The sequence below is a fragment of the Neolamprologus brichardi genome, chromosome 15 (genome assembly GCF_056152115.1).
Source record: "Neolamprologus brichardi isolate AB-2024 chromosome 15, ASM5615211v1, whole genome shotgun sequence".
Taxonomy (NCBI): domain Eukaryota; kingdom Metazoa; phylum Chordata; class Actinopteri; order Cichliformes; family Cichlidae; genus Neolamprologus; species Neolamprologus brichardi.
In genome coordinates, this window is record NC_142118.1 from 15131878 (window position 1) to 15152251 (window position 20374).

The window sequence follows — 20374 nt, forward strand, 5'->3', positions numbered from 1 at the left end:
CAATTTAAAGCAGTGTTGACAAATAAACAAAAGAATAAGGTAAGAACGTTTGTGGGTTTTTTGTGTTTTTTTTCTTCTTTGTAAATAAATGAACAAGCTTTCAAGCTGCTGCAGCAACCATTTCAGTCCAAAGGGTGGCGATAATGCACGGATACGATTTGCCGCCGTATAAAAACACCAGTAGAAGAAGAAGAAAAAGGATCACTGAGGTGTTGCTAGCTGATTGCTAAAAACCTAGATTTATGGTAGACAAATGAAAAAGATAGCTGAATTTCTTCAGAGGCTGATCTGCAGTGGATCGGAACAGCCTGCGTTTCGTGTAAAATGCCTCCTAGTCTGTCAGAAGGTTAACCGGGCTTAAACCTGCTGGCTGATTCTCCTGAATTAGGAGCTAAAGGGCCCTGAGTCCGCAGTGCTCGGGTGAATATCTACCCAGCATCTGCTGTGGGGGAGAGAAGCAGCATCAAGCAACGGGGTTATTGATATTAGAGGCTTTTAGATATTACCAACCTCAACTCAACATGTCAAATAACGGACCTCCTCCTCGATGGCGCAATTGTCCTAGAAGAGGGCAACTTGTGGCAGGTTAGTGTGAATTTAACTAAGAGAATAGTGTTTTATTTACCAGATGAAGCTATTGCTACTAGTTAGCTTCGTTCAGTGGTGTTGCTGTGATGCTTGTTGCCTGATATATATCAGTTATTTATTATTTTAGACTGTCAGATTTAAGTAGCAGTAATGGGCTGTGTTGGTCCATGTTCGGTCTTTAAGTACAGAAAGATTATCACATATTTAAGCTCTGTTTCTCTGTTGTAAAAATGAATGCGTTATCTTTTAAATGAAGTGTAAATCAAAGCGCCGATTTCATTGAATGACGTCAACATATTTTGTAAGCTTGATTTAGTTAAAAGGGTTTGTTCTTTTGGTATTTATATGAAATTAACTTAATTTTGGCATTTTTTTTAAATGGAAATTTCTCTGACACTCTTCGTGCGCGCTCTTTTTGCTAGGTCGCTAACGGTAACTATTTAGCAATGTTTTCCGCTTCTTATCAGCTTTTAGGGTGACTTTAATGTTGAACAAACACAACGTATGGTAGTCCATTAGTTTTAAAAGAAAAAGTTTTAAAAAGAGCTTCAGAAAAGTGCTGCTAAGTTGGTATGCTTCACCGTCAAAGAATCACGTGTCCAAACAAACCGGGGCTATGGCTTGAGGAGCTCACGGCGAGCATACGTGTGTGACACGTTACTAATGCTGAGAGGCGTTTAGCACGAGAAGCATTTTATTTTTTTAATGTATTTGAATGCCACTTTTCTTTCTCTTTTGTTTTTTATAATCTATAAACTCTTAACTGTTATTGCAATTGCTGTTTTTGTCTGATAATACTATGATTTCCAGCAGGTATTTTGGTGTTATTCTGGTATAGTCTTTCTATTCTTCTGCTATCTGTACCTGAGCTGTGGTAACGCACAAATTTCCCCGCCGTGGGATCAATAAAATCTTATCTTCTCTTATCTTTATCTTAGGTATGCACCCATCAGCTGCTACATCTGTTTTTGAGCTTCAGGTTTCTTTTAAGATCCAAAAATAACTGAGAAAAAAATTAACCAAAGTATCGGAGAATTCACCTTCCACCAGTTTCATACAGTTATTAGATGTTTTAACTGACTGTAGCTGGATTTAATTTTAGTTGTGACTGTTTTCATCATATTGCACAAAATTCTGCGTGGCTTGTAAGTCTGTGGTCACTTGATGTGCTACATTATGTTCTGTATTAATAGCACAGCTGCCAGCTGATTGATGTGACAGGCTTGAAAGGATAGATGTGGATAAAACTGCGTTGATACGAATGCCAGTATGGACTGTGGATCTGTATAGATCTGTTCCTATATGTATTCCTTATTGCAATGTGCAACTGTCAAAATAACAGCCCAACATAAGTAGAAGGAAGTTATAAGGTCAAAGTTGGACAGTGCAAGTGGATTGATCTAAGTTCCCAGTCTTAAGTGATGCAAGGCTGTCTTGTTAACACTTTATACAAAAGGATTGGTGTTACTGTTTTATTTTGCTCATTCATCATTGTTATCATTACAGTTATGTGATGTTGAGACATTTCTGTAAAACCTGCAATTGCAGGCTTGTCTCCTCTCCGCCTCAACTTTATAACAGTGCAACAGTTTACACCGATGCTCTGTTTGAAGGCACAGCTGGAGTTGGTGGCACTTTTTAATCCAGGCTTTTATTCTAAGAAATTCAGTGTAGTTTACACAAATGGATCCACAGTTTTATTGGCTATTAACCGAGTTCTTTACAAAACAAATGCACTTGGGGTGCTGTCTAATGCTTAATTGAATGTGACCTTGACAAATACTTAGTCAGTGATTTGATTTATTTATTTATTTATGTTTTTTATTGATTTATCTGAATTTGTAGATTTGACTTGGTATGAAGTTAGACTCTTAGCCGTAACCCTAAAAACTAGTCATTAAATTAGGGACAAAGCTGCTGTCCCTGCTCACACAAGATTAGTTTACAAGAAGAGTTTTAATACTAGAATACTGCTGGATTTTTGTTTCATTCATTATATTTCTTCTTCTTAGAGAAATTCCTGCCAATGAAAACGATGTTAGGTCCCAGATATGATGACCAAGTTGCAGAGGAGAACAGGTTTAATCCGAGCATGCTGTCCAACTATTTAAAAAGTCTAAAGGTAAGTACCCTCAGCAAGGACAGAAATATTAAAGTGGCACAGAAAACCTTCCTCACAGTGCCCATTTCTCTCCTCCTCAGGTGAAAATGGGTTTGCTCGTAGACTTGACGAACACGACTCGCTTTTATGACCGCAGTGAAATTGAAAAAGAAGGGATAAAATATATGAAGCTTCAGTGTAAGGGGTAAGATTAAAAAGCATTGTCACAAACTAACTGTCCAAATTCATCATTTTGCAGAACTGTGAATGTTAATGTGTTGAATACTAATGTCATCCTGTACCTTTTTAGCCATGGGGAGTGTCCTTCAGAAGAGACCACTGAGATGTTCATCAGGCTCTGTGAACACTTCAATGAGAAGAATCCCACAGATTTGATAGGTGAGTATTAGGGCTGGGCTATATCATACCGTTCACGGTAATACCGGTGTAATTTTGGGCAACGATAGGAAAATGAAATATCGCGATAGAATATGGGTAAAACGCGCATGCGCAGTGCCTTTGTTTACATACGCACATGGCGGCGATGCAGAATGAGAAGAGCGAAAGTGGATTGTTAAATGAAACAGATGAACCAGAATTGGTTTGTAAAAATGCTGCAACTTCAGTGGTGTGGAACTGGTTTAGCTTTCGTCCGTCAGATACACAACAAAGCACTATTTTTAGTAGAGCATGCTAGCGGGCCGTCGTTATTACCGTGTTGTTTGGAAAATACGGCACGCTTAAAATCAATCCTTTGATTTTTCTGAAAATCGACAGTGCCCCTTATAATCCCGTGTGCTTTATGTTTGAATTCTGGTTGTGTTTACTGACCTCGAAACGATTTTATGTACATGGCGCTGGAAAATCTGTCAAATGTTTTAGTACGACTTTGCTAAGCTACGAACCCACACCGCTTGATGGATTGTCGGAGCATTACGGCTATCGTAGGCAGGAGCCTCGCGGAGTGATACGTACTGTGCTTCAACATAATATTACCGTATTGTGTGCGTATAACCTCTTTAAGTTTTGTGGATATTATACATGGTTATGCTGAGGACATGTCGGCCAATTTCCACTGGAAATGCCTTTTGGTTAAACTGTCTGCAAGGAATTTGCACTGTTATGTTTTTATATAACTTTAATGCACATAAAAAAACAGCTGCTTGTTTAAGTGAAAATACATTGATGGGGTTTTTTGCACTAATAAAGTTGTGGAGTTGTAAAGTATTTTGTCTAGTGTCAATTATATCGTCAGTTATATCGTTATCGCAAATTTTCAAATGTATATCGTGATAAATATTTTTGGTCATATCGCCCGCCCCTCATCATGTGGATTTCATCAATCTAATTGACAGACTAGGTGCACTTTTGAATCTAAGGTCCACCAGCAGAAGGTATACCTCCCAAAGCTTGCTATTGTAACAGGAAGAGTAAAAGTTGTACTGATCATTGCCGACAGCAAAGTAACAATTTAGGAGGTAGCTAATGAGAATGCCAGGGTTCATTTGCTTTGCCTTCCCCGATATCTATTTGCTCTTTTGTGCCTGGGAAACTAGGGTTGGGCTATCACCAGCTTCTGCAGCTCCATCAACAAGCATTTGGGCGCACTCTGAGGAGGGTACATTTGCTCGCCGATGAAAGAGGGTCCTATTAGCAAACTTACTCATGGGCAAATAAATAAATAAATCGCCCTTGTAAAAACTATTGACTATAGGCTCAACCTGTCGTCGATAGTCGATATATTCGTCCAATCGACCAACCCTATGGGAAACAAACAGATGCATATTATAAAAACCTAACCAACTCTTTAGCACACTATCTTTAAACACTTTGCACATAGTATCCCTGGTTACTTTATTTGTCGTGTCACTTTACATTTTTCATATATTATAATGTTGGATCCTGTTTACTAGTGGTGCAACGGATCAAAAGTCTCACGGTTCGGATTGGATTACGTTTTTTTTTTCGTCACGGATCGGATCAATTTTCGGATTAGCAGGAAAAAAAAGAAGACAAAAATTTAACTCGTCATTTACTTAAGTATTTTTTTTTTTCCTAATAAAAAAACATTCAACTCAAGACTTATTCCACGCAATTATATAAAAACAAATTATGGTGCAATATAGGGCAGTACAGAGCTTTCTGTCTACCACTCTGCTGTGATATAATGAGCGGTCACGGTCACGTAGCTTTCTGTTGCCCTGGAGGTCCACCCATTTTTAGTTAGGGCAACAAAAGATGCCTGGGACAGCTCAGCCATAACTTTAAACTTGTCCTGTTCATACATGCTGGGAGCGATCTTGTCACTAAAGTGGATGCGCGACGGGATGTCATAGCGTGGCTCAAGAACCTTCATCATAGTTTAAACTAGTGCTGCCCCGTAAATCTCGTTAAAATGACGTTAATGCCATAACTTCATTAACGCGGCAAATCTCTGTTAGCTAGTTACCGCGGATCGCCCCGTGCGTGGGGCTGCACGGCGCCAATGCGTCAACTAACGCGTTGACTAGTTTAAACCCCTTGTTTTGCACAACAGAATTCGGCCTCCTGTCTGCAGCTAAACACCCCAATAGCTTTTGTAATAGCTTTAGCCCGGTCGGATTGGGCAGCAAAGGGCTGCTTAAATACCGCAAACTCCTCTGCTCCTCCATTTGGACCGCTAGCGCTGACCATAGCTATCGCTTGACAGACTGACCATGCGCACCATACACAAACTTTTTTCTTCTTTTTTGAATCTTCGGATCACGTGCGTGCCGAACCGCGGAGTGGGATCCGTTTGGATTACGGATCAACCGTGATCCGTTGCACCACTACTGTTTACTTATTTGTGGAAAATTATTCAGGTTTAACAGTATTTTCTCTCTGACTAAAATGATACCAGAAGCTGAGTGTTTGGCCAAGAGAAGCCTCTGAGTGTGTCTATGTTTTTCATTTCTTAAGATATCAGATGTGCCAGTGTGACTGGAACCCATTAAGTACTGTGTTTATCACCTCTGCACACAGAAGGATATGAAATGAGACAGAAATAGACTTTAAGTGTAAAAACATCTGGTGCTGTAAATGAGTTTGCACTGTGTGTAATTTAGTCAGACAGTTGTAACAGCTTTGCTTCAGCAGTAATCAAATTCTGGCTATGACTTATCCCAGTCAGTATGAATCTTAATGCCTGAACATCATTTCAAAAACCCACACTTAAAGTACATAGACCTTCTGCTTCATTTACACTGCCACTTTTATTTTGCAGTAAAGAATAAAGTGTCACTGTGTCCTTGTAAGTGTTTTTTTTAAGAGTTTAGTGCTATGTAATTATAATACTACTGCAAAAACCTTGCTACACCCCTTAAAAGTAGACATCAACATAGTTTACTCGTACATTACAGAACACTGTTATTTATAATTTCTAGCTCTTATATTTTAACATTGATAATATTTTTGCGTATGTACTTTCAATCTTGTTTATTGTTACTTAAAAATATTTTTATTTGTGGCTTGTGGGTTGTAAACTTCAAAGAAACTGCTGTTTTTGCTTTGATTCTCTGATATAAGCGTGGTTGATCATTATGCTGATGCCTAGGCTTAGGAAGAGAATGAAGATCTGTATCGTGTTGCAGCTTCTAAATTCATACGCATACTCTCAATAGAAAAGTTTGCTTTTGGAAGAAATGCCTTTGCACTAAATGATCACTATATTAGGCATACCTTGGTATGGCATATTATTATTATTATTATTATTATTATTATTATTATTATTATTGGTAGTACTGGGTTAGATCCCCTTTTTTGCCTTCTGAATTGCCTTTTTTAGTTGATTCCCTTTTCTTTCTTTTTTTTGGTCCAAGTTAAAATGTTAGCATTACACAGCTGCTGGAAAATTTTGGACTGCATCACTGATGCAAATCTCCCGTTCCACCACATCCCAAAGGTGCTCAATTGGATCGATATCTGGTGACTGTGGAGGGCTTTTGAGTACAGTTAAATTTTTGAACTTCCAAAGGATTTGAGCTTTATGACGTGGCATATTATTATTATTATTATTATTATTATTGGAAGCAGCCGTCAGAAGATGAGTACACTATAGTTACAATACTCAGGTGCATCGTTGGTGTTAAGCTGTGCAAGGTTTTCAGTTGCTTTGGTGTTTGCAATGTTGTGTTCAGAGATGTTCTTTTGCATGCATAGTTAGTGGTTATTTGAGCTACTGTTGCCTTCACATTAGCTTGAAGCACTATCCTCTGACATAAACAAGGCATTTTGGCCAGTGAGCTGCTGCTGACAGCATAGTTGATCTGTTTCAGACCATAAACTCTAAAGACAGCTGGACGGGGAAATTCCCCTAGATAAGCAGTTTCTGAAATACTCAAAGTAGCCCGTCAGGCACCACCAGCCACGCCACGTTCAAATTCACTAGAATCATCTTTCTTCAGCTCAGTTTAGGCTTCAATGACTCATCTTGATCATTACATACATTAAATTAATTGAATTGGTGTTGTGTGATTGGTTGATTGGTAACGTTAGCTTTTGTGTCCAGCAGAGGGCAGCCTTACTCCAGGATTGGTTAAACGCAAATTGGAGCGAGGTCTTGTCAGAATATATTTTCACTGTTTAAAATTTCAGCAAACACATTCGTACACTCATGTCAAATATCAAACAGCTTCCCAGTACAACTAGTGCTCTTCTGATGTCTGCACAGTAGCACCATGTTCAGCCCTCACACGGAGTGTCTTTGTACATTTTTAAAATATGCAGTCCTGTGCAAGTCACTATTTTGTCAGCTTGTGGAGGAGTTGCATATCGCAAACAACACTCATCTCCCAGTGAACACTGTGTAGGTGATTTATAGGTGAAGGAATATCAATGAGCACCTTGGCTAAATAGATTTGATCTAAAAGGGAGCAATATAGATGCTGGTGTGTGGGAAGGTTATTTCCACTGTCCCCCCTCCTTTTTTTTTTCTCAAACTAGATTATTATTTTTTTCTCTGTAGCTCTTCAGCTTGTTATTATGAGCTCGAAACAAGCTATTCTAATTTCTAATGCAGGTTGTGACAAATTAAGTTATTATGGGTTTAGTTACAAGCTGAGTATAGACATAGTTAATGGATAGGCTTAAACACATGCACACGAAAGGAGCACCTTGCTTTGCCTTTAAATTAGGCTTACACTGATACTGGCTGATAATGGCTTAGTGCATGCATATCGGTATCAGGCCTGTGTTTAGTTGTGCCGAAACACCTTGCTGCATTTTACATTTACATAAAAAAATAGTTTGCCTATTGCTTTATTTGAAGTCTTTGGAGTGTTCTAGTGGCACACATGATATCCTCAATTGTCATTTAAATGTTTTTTTAGTGGGGAATTAAAAAAAAAAAAAAAGTTATCTCCAGCTATTGTAGTGGTATTGGTCTGTAATGTCCTTTGCCTGAAGGTTAGCCTAGGGGGTCCTTACCGGCCGAAGACGGGGTAACGCCGCTGCACTTTTATGCTACTGACAGCAGGGTGCTCTCTTACACCTCATCCTGTCCAGATTTGCTCTTAACTTGTAACTGCTGCCCGACTTTTAAATCAGACTGCTCAAACATCAGAGCAGAATGTGTGAATGTCATCCCAGCAATCTCATGCCTTTAGCCAGCTGGTGATTAGGCTTTGTTTTCTCCACAGTACACACGTCCAAATTAGACAATTGGTCTGTTAAATGTGATTTCTTTATCGCTGCTGTTGCCAGGCAAACATTCTAATATATTGGGAGACATGCGAGTCAGAAGGTTTCATTTTATATGTATTTTTTAAATTTTTTTTAATCCTGCTGTGCACCTGCTGAAGGGATCTTGTCTGAATAAATGTCAGTTTGTCGCAAATTAGGAGGGTTCTTGTCAGATATGACTGCAATCTTCAGAGTGCTTTTGTGGAGGGTTTCCTTTCCAGAATCTTTTCTTCTGAAAGAGCAGAATTTTCTCTCCTTGTTTATTTTTTCTCATGCTCTTTCCATTCCTTGGATGTTTCATCAATTCCCTGGGTCTTTTCTGTGCGTGCAATGGCTGGTGTCAGATTTTTTTGATGTAGGTATAAAGGCAGGACCCCTCTCTAAGGAGAAAAGGATCTGCCTGTGAGTCCTTTGTGTGTGACTTGATGCCCCTCCTCAAAACATCCAGTCAGCCGCGGTATATCTCAAAGGCGAGCTGGGTTTATTGATGTGAAAGATGTTACATTGGATGAAATTGTGCCCAATGGCATGTTTGTTGAAATAAGGGGGTCTCGTTCATAATTGCCACGTTGAATTGATTGAGCGTAAATTGAGGTGACGGTACACACATCCAAAAAATTGACAAGCTGTGTGAAATGGAAATAAGAACACTATTTATCGTTAAAAAATAAATGTAAATCTATTATTTATGTGAAAACAATAGGGACAGAAAAACAACAAAACAATATATTGTGTAAACTTGAGGTGGAGTTTTCTGAAAGGTTTGCATATTTCTTTTTTCTTTCTCTCTCCTGAAGGTGTTCACTGCACGCATGGCTTCAACCGGACAGGCTTTCTGATATGTGCGTACCTGGTGGAGAAAATGGACTGGAGGTAAGGGCTGACACGCTTCAATCACTTGCACTGCTGGGAGGGCAGTCTCACAATCTTCAGTCGTCTTGCATGACAACACAAACCCTACAACACGGAGCTCCCACCAGTGTTACTCTGGTTTCACTCTCCCAGCCGTATCAGTATTTTTTATTTTTTAAGCTGATATTCCCATCTTCTTCTCAGCATGTGTGTGACTGCAAGAGAGGTTACTCTGTCACTACCAGTCTAAATAAAGCTTTACAAAGAGGCTGGCTGGTTTTGAGTGACCGAGCAGCCGAGATAAATAATTTAGAGCAGCTGAGCAGGAGGGGTGAGGCTGCATCTTTTGTTAGAGGTGGAGCAGCAGTCTGTGATAGCAGAATCCCTGGAAGCTGCAGACATGGAGGCTGGATAAACACCCTCCCACCGCCCACTACTTCCTGTGAAATGAATATCCTGAGAACATTTACAGCTGTCATCCACTATTACGTGTTGGGAGATAAGTAACAACAATGGGCCTTTTTAATGTGTATTACCACATGTAATGTTAAATGGCTTCAAATTTATTTATTTTTTCCTCTGGGAAAAAATTACTATATCCGAAGGGAAAATGGCACATTTAGTGCACAGTAAATGGTACAGTATTAGCATGCTTATTCTGTGATTAAATGCACATAATAACTTTATGAAGGAATGTCTACTGTCTGGTAAATAATGAAGTTTTATTTCTTGTAAAAGCAGGTTTTAGTTCTGAGTTTCTCCACAGTCACCTTAAAATTTTTATTCCTAGCAGAGATTGTTCTTGAGAACAGACAATTTGGCAGTTCTTGAGCATACAAGAAAAAGGTTAAAAGCCTCTCCTTCACCTTTAGTCAGAATAGTTGGCATGCAGTCCCTCAACCTCCCGTCTAGGCACACAGGTCAGAATCAGACCTGCTTAATTTTCAGCTATTTGAAGCTTCTGCATTGAATAAGATAAGAAGAACTTTATTTATCCCGAGGGAAATTCTTTTGTCATACACATGCTCAATGCAGCAAGAGAGACAGAGGAACAGAGGACTAAGATATACAATATGTGCAATAGAATACTAGTATACAGTAATATACAGATGGATGTTTTTGTCAAATCCAAGCATGACCCAGCCTGCTTTACTGTGTTTCAAGGTCACTATTATTTGCTTCAATAAATTTCACATTTAACTGTGTCACGTGACAAATTTAACAGCTTTAATCTCGGAATCAGATAGATTAAGCTCCCCTTTTAGAACCAGCAAATGCTCCTGTAAAGTGGATTCAATTACAATTTGATCATTAGAATATCTGCTTCCCTAGTTTTCAACTGCAAGTAAGAAACTTTTGTAAAAAAATATCTGTATGCTTTTTAGAATTTTGATGGTTTTAAGTGAGGACAAGCTGAGCACGAGCTTTCATACGCCTAATAACAGTTTAAACTAAGGGGCTTTTAATGACTATAGTCATTAAAGCCCACGTGTAGAAGTGTTTAATAATCAAACTGCACTTTCTGTGTTGAAAGGTCTTTCAAACTTGAAACGATTGAATATATTTTGTTGAAACAGGCCAAAGTTTGGAGCTTACAAACACGTTTACTTCAAGAAAAGTGTATTTTCTTTTTTTGCCTCGACTTATTGCAAATGCGGTTTGACATTTCATTTAAAGTGGTAGCAAAAATCTCCTATACAGCTTTTTTTTTTTCTTTTTTTTTCCCTATTGCATTAAATTATTTTTAGTTTGTGTTATTCTGTAAATGTGACTGTTGTTTTTAAGTGTTCCTCCATCCCTGCCTTTGAAACGATGTGGCCTCCGGTTTTTGTCGTGTGGCTCAGCTGCTGCTGCTGCTGTTCGAGTCAAGGCAGTTGGTTGGCGTCCCTCCATCATGGGTTTTAGACAGACACTCGTTTAGAAACATTTGTTCTTGGTTAAAGTCAGCTCACTATCTTCTCTTTTATGCTTGTTCTACTCCACCCCTCTCTCACACATACTGAAGTCTAGTTGTAGATTAAGAGACACTAAATGATCATAACATTAAGGAAAATAAAGCAAATTAAATATTTCATTCTTTTTGTGTTTCCCTTTGGTTTCATGGGAGCCTCATCTTTAGACACCCTGGTATAAAGATAGTGCCTCTACACCATGTAAAAGGTCCACTTATTGTACAGAAAATCATCTATATACCCATATCTTTTACCCACTTTCATGATCGTTTGGTCAACTTGAAACTAGTCTGAAGTTTTTTTTAAAAGGACATCCTGTCTCTGTTATTCGTTCTTATCAGCATCGAGGCAGCGGTGGCTGCTTTTGCCCAGGCTCGGGCCCCGGGGATCTACAAGGGAGACTACCTCAAAGAGCTTTTCCGTCGCTATGGTGACGGGGAGGGCGCACCACCTGCCCCCGAGCTGCCAGAATGGTGCTTTGACGACGACGACGGGGACGTGGACGACGACGGCAACGCGGTTGGCCAGGAGTCGGGCCCCAGCTCCTCTGGGTCGGCGCCGGGCAAGCGGAAGAAAGAGAAGATAAAACTGGTAAGGCCTCTGTGTTCCAGGAAATGGACTCTTAAGTAGAAAATATGTTGATCCTTTTGCTGCGTGACTGGGTGATTTTTGAGTCTACGGGGAGGCCTCCCTTTTAAGAGGCACAAGTATATAATAATCCTGTAAGTCTGTTGCTGAATCCAATAAATCTGATGCTTAAATTTAGAGAAAATTACACTTTCCATTTTCTCAGCTGCTGACAGAGGTGTAATTTTGATTAGATAAAAGCTGCCTGCCAGTGTTAATGTATAGTATTCATCAGTGCCATTCTGAGAAATTACAAACCTCGAATCATCTCCTCTTGCTTATAATCAGTTTTTCCTTCTGTTTACATTGATCTAATGCTTCAGAGTACTTCAAGGAAGTGACTGTATAAGACGCCTAAATCTAAATGGTGCAACAACACGAGTAGCAGCCAGTGTAGAGGCAATGAAAAGACAGAAGCGGCACTTGTATGGTGGAAGGTATTAAAAACATATTTATTGGTGTGAAACATTTGTTCAGATTACAACAGCAGAACATCTGTTTATTACTTTTATTGCACACAGAGCTCACTGACAACCTGAATGGGGCCAAATCTAATATTTGAGAATATGATACAGCACAGGCGAGGTCCAGAGGAGAGAGGAGGAACAGTATACTGTCTCTTGGTTGAGTGGCCGGCTTCGCAGTCAGACTAGTCGGCGGCTATGTGCCTATCATGATCAGGAAGATATTTTGAAGGATAAAACATTTCCACAGTTTCTCTATATGTCGATTTTAATGGGTGAGCCACTTGAGGATATTTGGTGACTCATTTTGGCATGTTTTTATAGAGACACATAATCCAGAGTCAGTTTTCCAGAAGAACCGCACCCCTCACACCCACATTCCTATGTTTGACAAGTCATTTGCTGCTTCCTTGCTGGCCCTGGTCGTATCTGTCTTGCTTTTTCTTTACCAGATGGCTCACTGGCCAGTTAGTTGTTGTTTTGGTTTTTGATGGTTATTCAGCTTCTTCCTCGGAGATTCAGAGAGGATCTCTTCCCACGGTTGGACACGTCCAACTGCACTGTCTTGGGAGTGCCGCTGGAAACAGGAGTTCTGTTCTGCAAGCCAGAACGTTATCCCAAGCAGAACCTGAGGCAGGTGGAGAATCTATTCACGTGCCTCAATGCCAGATTCACTGTGGGTGCAGAGCAGAACGAGACCTACAGTCTCCAGCTGTTAGTAAAGTTTCCTCACTTAGGTCAAAGACCTGTAAGGAGAAGGATAAATTAGATTCCTGTCTCCTATGCACTTAAGAAGTAGCATGGATATATAGCTGATCTTAAATTAGAGAAAATACTTCCTTAAGGGAAGGCTGGTAATTACTGTTAAAATATATCAACTTTCAAAAGGAAACATAATTACACATATAAAAAAAAAAAAAAAAAATCCCCACTCGCCCCTGTGGGCGGTCAATCCTTCAAGCTCAATCCTTCAACCTCTACCAGAGGCCTGGGAGCTTGAGGGTCCTGTGCAGTATCTTAGCTGTCCCTAGGACTGCGCTCTTCTGGACAGAGATCTCCGCTGTTGTTCCTGGGATCTGCTGGAGCCACTCGCCTAGTTTGGGAGTCACCGCACCTAGTCTTTGGAGCCGCACCACTCCGATTACCACTGGGACCACCTTCACCCTCCACATCTTCTCGAGCTCTTCTCTGAGCCCTTGGTATTTCTCGAGCTTCTCGTGTTCCTTCTTCCTGATGTTGCTGTCATTCGGAACCGCTACATCGATCACTACGGCCGTCTTCTTCTGTTTGTCTACTACCACTATGTCCGGTTGGTTAGCCACCACCATTTTGTCCGTCTGTATCTGGAAGTCCCACAGGATCTTAGCTCGGTCATTCTCCATCACCCTTGGGGGCATCTCCCATTTTGACCCCGGGACTTCCAGGTTATACTCGGCACAGATGTTCCTGTATACCATGCCAGCCACTTGGTTATGGCGTTCCATGTATGCCTTGCCTGCTAGCATCTTACACTCTGCTGTTATGTGCTGGATTGTCTCTGGAGCATCTTTACACAGCCTGCACCTGGGGTCTTGCCTGGTGTGATAGACCCCAGCCTCAATGGATCTTGTGCTTAGTGCTTGTTCCTGTGCTGCCATGATTAGTGCCTCTGTGCTATCTTTCAGTCCAGCTTTGTCCAGCCACTGGTAGGATTTCTGGATATCAGCCACCTTCTCTATCTGCCGGTGGTACATACCGTGCAGGGGCCTGTTCTTCCATGATGGTTCCTCGCCTTCCTCCACTTTCTTGGGTTTCTGCTGCCTGAGGTATTCACTGAGCACGCTGTCAGTTGGGGCCATCTTCATAATGTATTCTTGGATGTTCCTTGTCTCATCCTGGACTGTGGTGCTGACACTCACCAGTCCCCGGCCCCCTTCCTTCCGCTTAGCGTACAGCCTCAGGGTGCTGGACTTGGGGTGAAACCCCCCATGCATGGTAAGGAGCTTTCTTGTCTTGATGTCAGTGGCTTCTATCTCCTCCTTTGGCCAGCCTATTACCCCAGCAGGGTACCTGATCACGGGCAGGGCGTAGGTGTTGATATTGTTAAAGACTATTGTTAAAGTGTAATGTGTTATTAAATGCCGTGTTGTTTCTGGCCAGCTGTCCAAAGTCTCCCAAAGCACAAGTCATTTAATATCTCACAGCCAGGCAGACATCATAAAATGACCACAGTGGAAGGAACAAATGATCAATGCTACAATCAATGATATGACAGAATAAATTAATCTATGTATAGTTGCTACTTACTTCTCTATTCGCTGGACGAGATATTGAGGTGATCCTTTGGACCAGTTTGGATCAAAAACAATCTACTGCTGTTGGTAAAATTAAAAAGTCAAACAAATGTCATGATTTTGTTTCTTTTACATATTACTACACAGTTTTTGCATTACAGTCTGATTGTTTTTACTAAATTTTTTTTACCACTGTATTTTGACAACTTCTTAACGCTTCCAACCAGTTGCGGCAGACTAATGCCTCTGAGCCTGGTGCTAATGGAGGTTTCTTCCTGTTAAAAGAGAGTTTTTCCTTCCCACTGTCGCCAAAGTGCTTGCTCAAAGGCGAGGCGATTTGATTGTTGGGGTTTTCTCTGTATTATTGTAGCGTCTTTATCTCAAAGAGTTAAATCTTCACAATATGCAAATTATACCGGCAAATTCTTCTGAAACCATACAACATGTCCTGACTTGCTAGACCTCGCTAGAATGTTTGCTTACTCCCTAGTATAAAGTATTATAAAGTAAGTTTTGTGTCTGATAGCAGGGTGTTACAAACCTACAAATCTTTGCCAGAATGAACAAGTGTTTGTTCTGGCAAATATAAAAATGAGCTCAAATCAAATAATTTTCCAATTGTAGCTCAAACTTAATCAATGAGTGAAAGAAGTGGAATTAACTTTGTGTCCAGTCCAATTGAAAGTCTTCATCAACTCAAATGTGCTTCACTTATTTTTCTTTGTTTTGGACTTGATTGGATTTTTAACCATTTAAAAGGCTGTTTTTAAATTCCTTTTACCCAATCAGAAATTCAAACAACTTTCGCAGAGACTTTTTTGTGTGAAATATGAGACATCTTGTCTAACCTGACGCGCAGATGGTTTTTTACACAGACCCATCTGGGAAGTTATCTTTGGGAACAGTGTGGGTAAAAAAAGGCAGACACTAAAAATAAAATAATATATATGGCAAAATATTGGACCATATTAACCATCTGTCCATTACAGGCTTACTTTGACCAATCGAGAGCAGAGCTGCCTGGTACATCATACTTACAGGGCCAGTCAGGAGACAACAAGGGAAAAAATTACTTGTCCTACAAGAAATCTGCCTAGAAGTAGTTGTCTTAAGAAACTTGTTGTAATGTAAAGACAGTATTTATGTGAATGCCCCAGCAAACTGGTGTTCCCTAATAGAAGAACTTCCTTTTAATTGTTTAATTTTTTTGGGTGGGGGGGCAGGGATAGCTCAGTAGGTAGAGTGGTTGCCCCATGATCGGAAGGTCAGGGGTTTGACTCCACTGAACGGCTACCCTGAGCAAGGTACTGTCCCTACACACTGCTCTCCGGCCGCTGCATTGGTGGCTGCCCACTGCTTCACTGGGTGAATGGGTTAAATGCAGAGGAGTAATTTCCCTATGGGGACTAACACACACATTATTATTATTATTGGAAGAGCCTTAGAAGAAATGAGGAGAGCACAGAGGTACCAAAGCAAAATAAAGGAGAAAGAAGGCAAGATCTTATAAACACATGACTATTATATATGATATTAAACAACATTTTTTTTTTTTTTAAATGCTGATTTAACTTTAGTTTCTGATGTCCTGTACTCTGATTCACTTCACCTTTACAGGGCCATTGGAAGATCATCTGGTGTGAACGTATCAAGAGTCTAGAATAGATGATAAATATATGTATATGTGCAGTAGCCCTAATATGAAATGCACATTGTCCCTCCTAGATTTAAAGGTGAGTAATTAGCTTTATACAGGGAGAAGCTCATACACAAGGTGAAAAGTTATGTATGAGCAACTGAGCTAAAGTGAAAAACGTGCACATTAAATAATAATACTAATAAATAAATATTTTCCTTTATATTTGTATTTTTACCCTTCAGTTTCTTGATAGGTCCTTGGATACTGTGTTGTCAGACTACAGAACAGAAATCATAATTTATAATTTATTAGTATATTAAATAGTATTTCCTATTTATTAAAGCGTGTAGCACAAATCTTCATCATCACATGGTTATGTGATATCAAGCATTTTGTTCACGATTTGCCTAGAAATAACCGGGAATTGCAGATTTCTCATAAATAAGGTAACACAGACCTTTTGCCATATCTTTATGCAGAACACTTGTGCTTGCGTGTGTAATCAACCCCCACAGGCTTACTTTGAGTCAGGAAAAACCCTGCATCTGTTTCCATCACTCATACTGGGAAAAGAGGGTTGATCCAGAGTGAGATGTGGATTCTTGAAATAATTAAAGTGAAAATAACATTCAAAATAGAGAGGAGTGAAAGCAGGATTTTTAATATTTGTACCTGTTGTCTTGCACAGGGATTCATAAAACAAAGAGGCAGCTGTTTGGAAAAGTATCACCGGCACTCAATGTGTTTTTCTTCTCTGTGTAGGAGGGAATAAATGTTTCTTAAAATTCATTCCAAGTTTAGCCTTCTGCTTTTCGTCTTTTATCTTCCCAGGGTGCAGTATTTCTTGAAGGTGTCAATGTGAAAGGCGTCACACAGGTCACCATACAACCCAAGTTAGGCGAGATCCAAAGAATGTGCCAGGAGATGGCCGAGTGGGACAAGTAAGAACCTTCCTTTTACCTTTCTTATTTTCCTCTGGGAAAGTGTGTGTGTCTGTTTACACATGTGTGGGTGTACTGTACTGTGCTATGAGTGACTCATTTGTCTTAAATCACCTTTTTTTCCAGAGAAAAAAATCTTTACACTCTCTGACAGGCGGCAAAGTCAGGAATAGATGTTGCTATTCTGGAGAAATATGCCGCTGCAGCTTTTTTAATGAAATTGCAGAGCATCAGCTCGACTGCAGTGGCTTGTGACAGCGCAAGAAAACAGCCCATGCTGCAATTTCCATGGCCTGCTGTTAAAATTGTTTTTGTTATATATTTGTTTGCTAATATACTAAAATCCTCACATATTTATAGTTTAGGATGTTTTTCAGTGTGTAGCGCCAAAGTTAGTTGTTGTTCTCTTAGTGCACTAGGTGTCATAAACTATGTTATGACTATGAAGCCACAAAGTCAAGCGTCTGAGAGGTGTTTCTTTAATGCATCCAGTTACTTTTGCAGAGATTATATTTGTTTTTGGGAACCTGTGTGTGTGTGCGCACAAAAACTCTTTAAAAATGCCTTCCAATGGTCTTGAGTTAAACAATAGATTTGACTGACTCTGTCAGAGGTTATATGTCAGTGTTGCATCCCAGCTTTAATATATTGAATATTCAAGACAAATAGTTCAGATGTATTTTCAATTATCAGCTTGTTCTTTTTGAACTGATGAGAGAACTATTAGGTTTGCCAGCTGCCTGTTGGTATCCTATCATATGTATGCATACTACACTGCCTGGCCAAAAAAGGTCACCACTGTAATTAGGCAAAGGTAAGAGGCTTCCTCTGGGTGACTCCTTCAGTGATTCATGTTTTGGCTGGCAACAGGTGATGTAACCCTTACTGATGCAATGATTCGCTTTCTAAACAACCGTGTATTAAGACATTGTTTTCACAACCATGTGATATCTCCTTTCAGAAGAGTCTAATTATTGGTTTGCTTCAAGCAAACAAAACAAAACCAAAACAACAAGGATATTGCTGAAACTACTAAAATGGGCTCAAGAACTCTCCAAGGCATTATGTGGTTGGAGAGGATTTAAGAGTTTGAAATCATGTCATCATAAGCACCAATAGTAAAACGTATGACTATGTTTGAGAGTGAAGAAATGGGATAGTATTTTCGCATGCATTCTGCAAAGAAGGATTGGGACTAAACGGCAGCGCAGCTTAAAAATATACAAAACTGAAGCTAAATCAAAAAAGGCTTCAGTTTACTAGTGAGCTTAAATATTTAAACATGCACCCATCATGTCTTGTGCCTACCATACAAGCCTGTGCATGGTGGTGTTATGATCTGGGGTTAGTCAGGTCGAGGTTAAGCCCAAAAGAAATTAGGACAGCTGACTACCTGGATATACTGAACCACCAATTTTGCTCGGATTTTTCTCCCCCCCTTCCCGATGGCACAGGCATAGTCCAAGGTGATGATGTCAGGATTTAAATTGCAAAGGACTCGTTCAGAGAGCATGAGACATCATTTTTAACCCCACTGAATATCTTTGGGATGTGCTAGAAAAGACTTGACTCCCTGATCATTAATAGAAGATCCTGAATGGAATAAATATGATATTTCGTAAGCTTACCGAAACAGCCAACCAAAAATCTTCTAAGCTGTGTTTAGAGCCAGGCTCAAGATCAGGCACACATGTAAGGGCTGTTGTTGCTGTTTTTGCAGGTCTGGTTTTCCTGGTGCGCAGCCTGTGTCCATGGACAGGCAAAATTTGCGTTTCCTCGAGCAGAATCCATACAAAGTCAGCTGGAAAGCCGACGGCACGCGGTGAGTTTATGAGAAATGACTGCTTGTCTTCATGTGTCAGTACAGGTATGAGACTTTGTGTCTCTAACTTCATTGTGTTCAAAGTTCAATGGGTTTTCTTTTGTGTCAGTAGGCATACCGTAAGTTTATGTCCTTAAGAGTTGTCCATCAGGGATGCTCTTTCTCATTAGCTTTTAATTACAGTGATTTTACATGGCTAATCAGCAGGAGTGCTCTTTGTCAATAGAGCACTGATGTCAGTGATGTTCCCTGCATAATTACCTTCATATAACCTGAACAGGATGACTGACTCCAGTCTCTTACCCCATATAAAAGAGATAGCATGGGGCACTTCTTCTGTCCGGTCACATTTTAGGTTGAATTTGTTGTTTTTCTTTTGTTTTATGTCTCTGTTATGTAAAGCCAGTACTGAGGGAAAAAGAAGTGTTAGTATTCTGGTAGTCCGCTGTGAAGCCCTGTTTCCCTCGCTGGTGCAAATGTGCAGTGTGCTGGTGAATATTTAATGACTGCAGTCATTTTAAATAATTTTACATATCGGTGCTTTAGTTTCCCCTAAGAGAAAGACTAGCAGAGTACAGATTTGGCCTCTGACCAAGATCCTGCTAATGTGTGTAATCATCTCGAAATTGTTGTTAAGCTCTGCTCTGACGTTAGACTGAAGAGGGACACTGACCTCTTCCTCTGCTGCCTCTGGCTCTCGTCTGTCACCTTATTTCCCTCCAGCACTTGATTTTGAAAAGTAACCTGATATTTTTTTCAGTTGTGAAAAACAGATGCAGATAGAGGCTCCGTATGCTATGAGTCACCACTCAAGCACAGGATATATTGAGGATATAATGCACCACCTTCTCCTCAAATTCAGCCATTTAAAAATGGTAAAATACTTTTTCAATTTTTAAAAACAGAGGACATATTGCTTGAAATAATATTTAAAATAATCAAAGAAGGTGGGAAAATCCATCTTGGTGAAATGTGCATGATAAAAACTTCAACTGGTGAAATAAAAGGTGTGCTACAAAAATGTATGAACAAACCAAAAGATGGAGCAAATATTGAATTGGTACATGAACTCTAAAATGAGATCATTCTTCCTTGTATTTAATTTCCCATTTTGAAGCAGTATAGTTACTCATAAAGGATCTGTTGCTTTCTTATGAGGTTTATCATTTGATCTAATTTAAAGGTATAGACAGAAGGCAGCAGGTACACAGATCAGCACCAAAAGCCCTAATACCTCCTCCCAAAGGATTAACAAATATCAGGAACTATGTCTTCATGGTCTGGTCTGGTACAGTCTTGACTTGGGCCAAGAATTTCCTAATAACAAATTTTAAACTACATATCATTATACAATGGATACATACCTGTCTGTCGGACACATGAATTTAGAATGTATGACATTTAATAAATAGATG

At 39.8% G+C, this 20374-nt stretch overlaps 1 protein-coding gene across 1 annotated transcript in view; it reads left to right on the plus strand.

The window, feature by feature from the left end:
* Nucleotides 1–185: 185 nt before the first annotated feature.
* Nucleotides 186–20374, plus strand: part of rngtt (RNA guanylyltransferase and 5'-phosphatase) — a 117101-nt gene continuing 96912 nt past the window's right edge. Inside the window, exons 1-8 of the mRNA XM_006792622.3 lie at nucleotides 186–585; nucleotides 2601–2710; nucleotides 2791–2894; nucleotides 3000–3088; nucleotides 9187–9262; nucleotides 11535–11784; nucleotides 17028–17137; nucleotides 18858–18959. Coding sequence (XP_006792685.1) covers nucleotides 522–585; nucleotides 2601–2710; nucleotides 2791–2894; nucleotides 3000–3088; nucleotides 9187–9262; nucleotides 11535–11784; nucleotides 17028–17137; nucleotides 18858–18959 — 905 coding nt within the window. The 5' untranslated portion in view covers nucleotides 186–521. The remainder of the gene's footprint in view (nucleotides 586–2600; nucleotides 2711–2790; nucleotides 2895–2999; nucleotides 3089–9186; nucleotides 9263–11534; nucleotides 11785–17027; nucleotides 17138–18857; nucleotides 18960–20374) is intronic.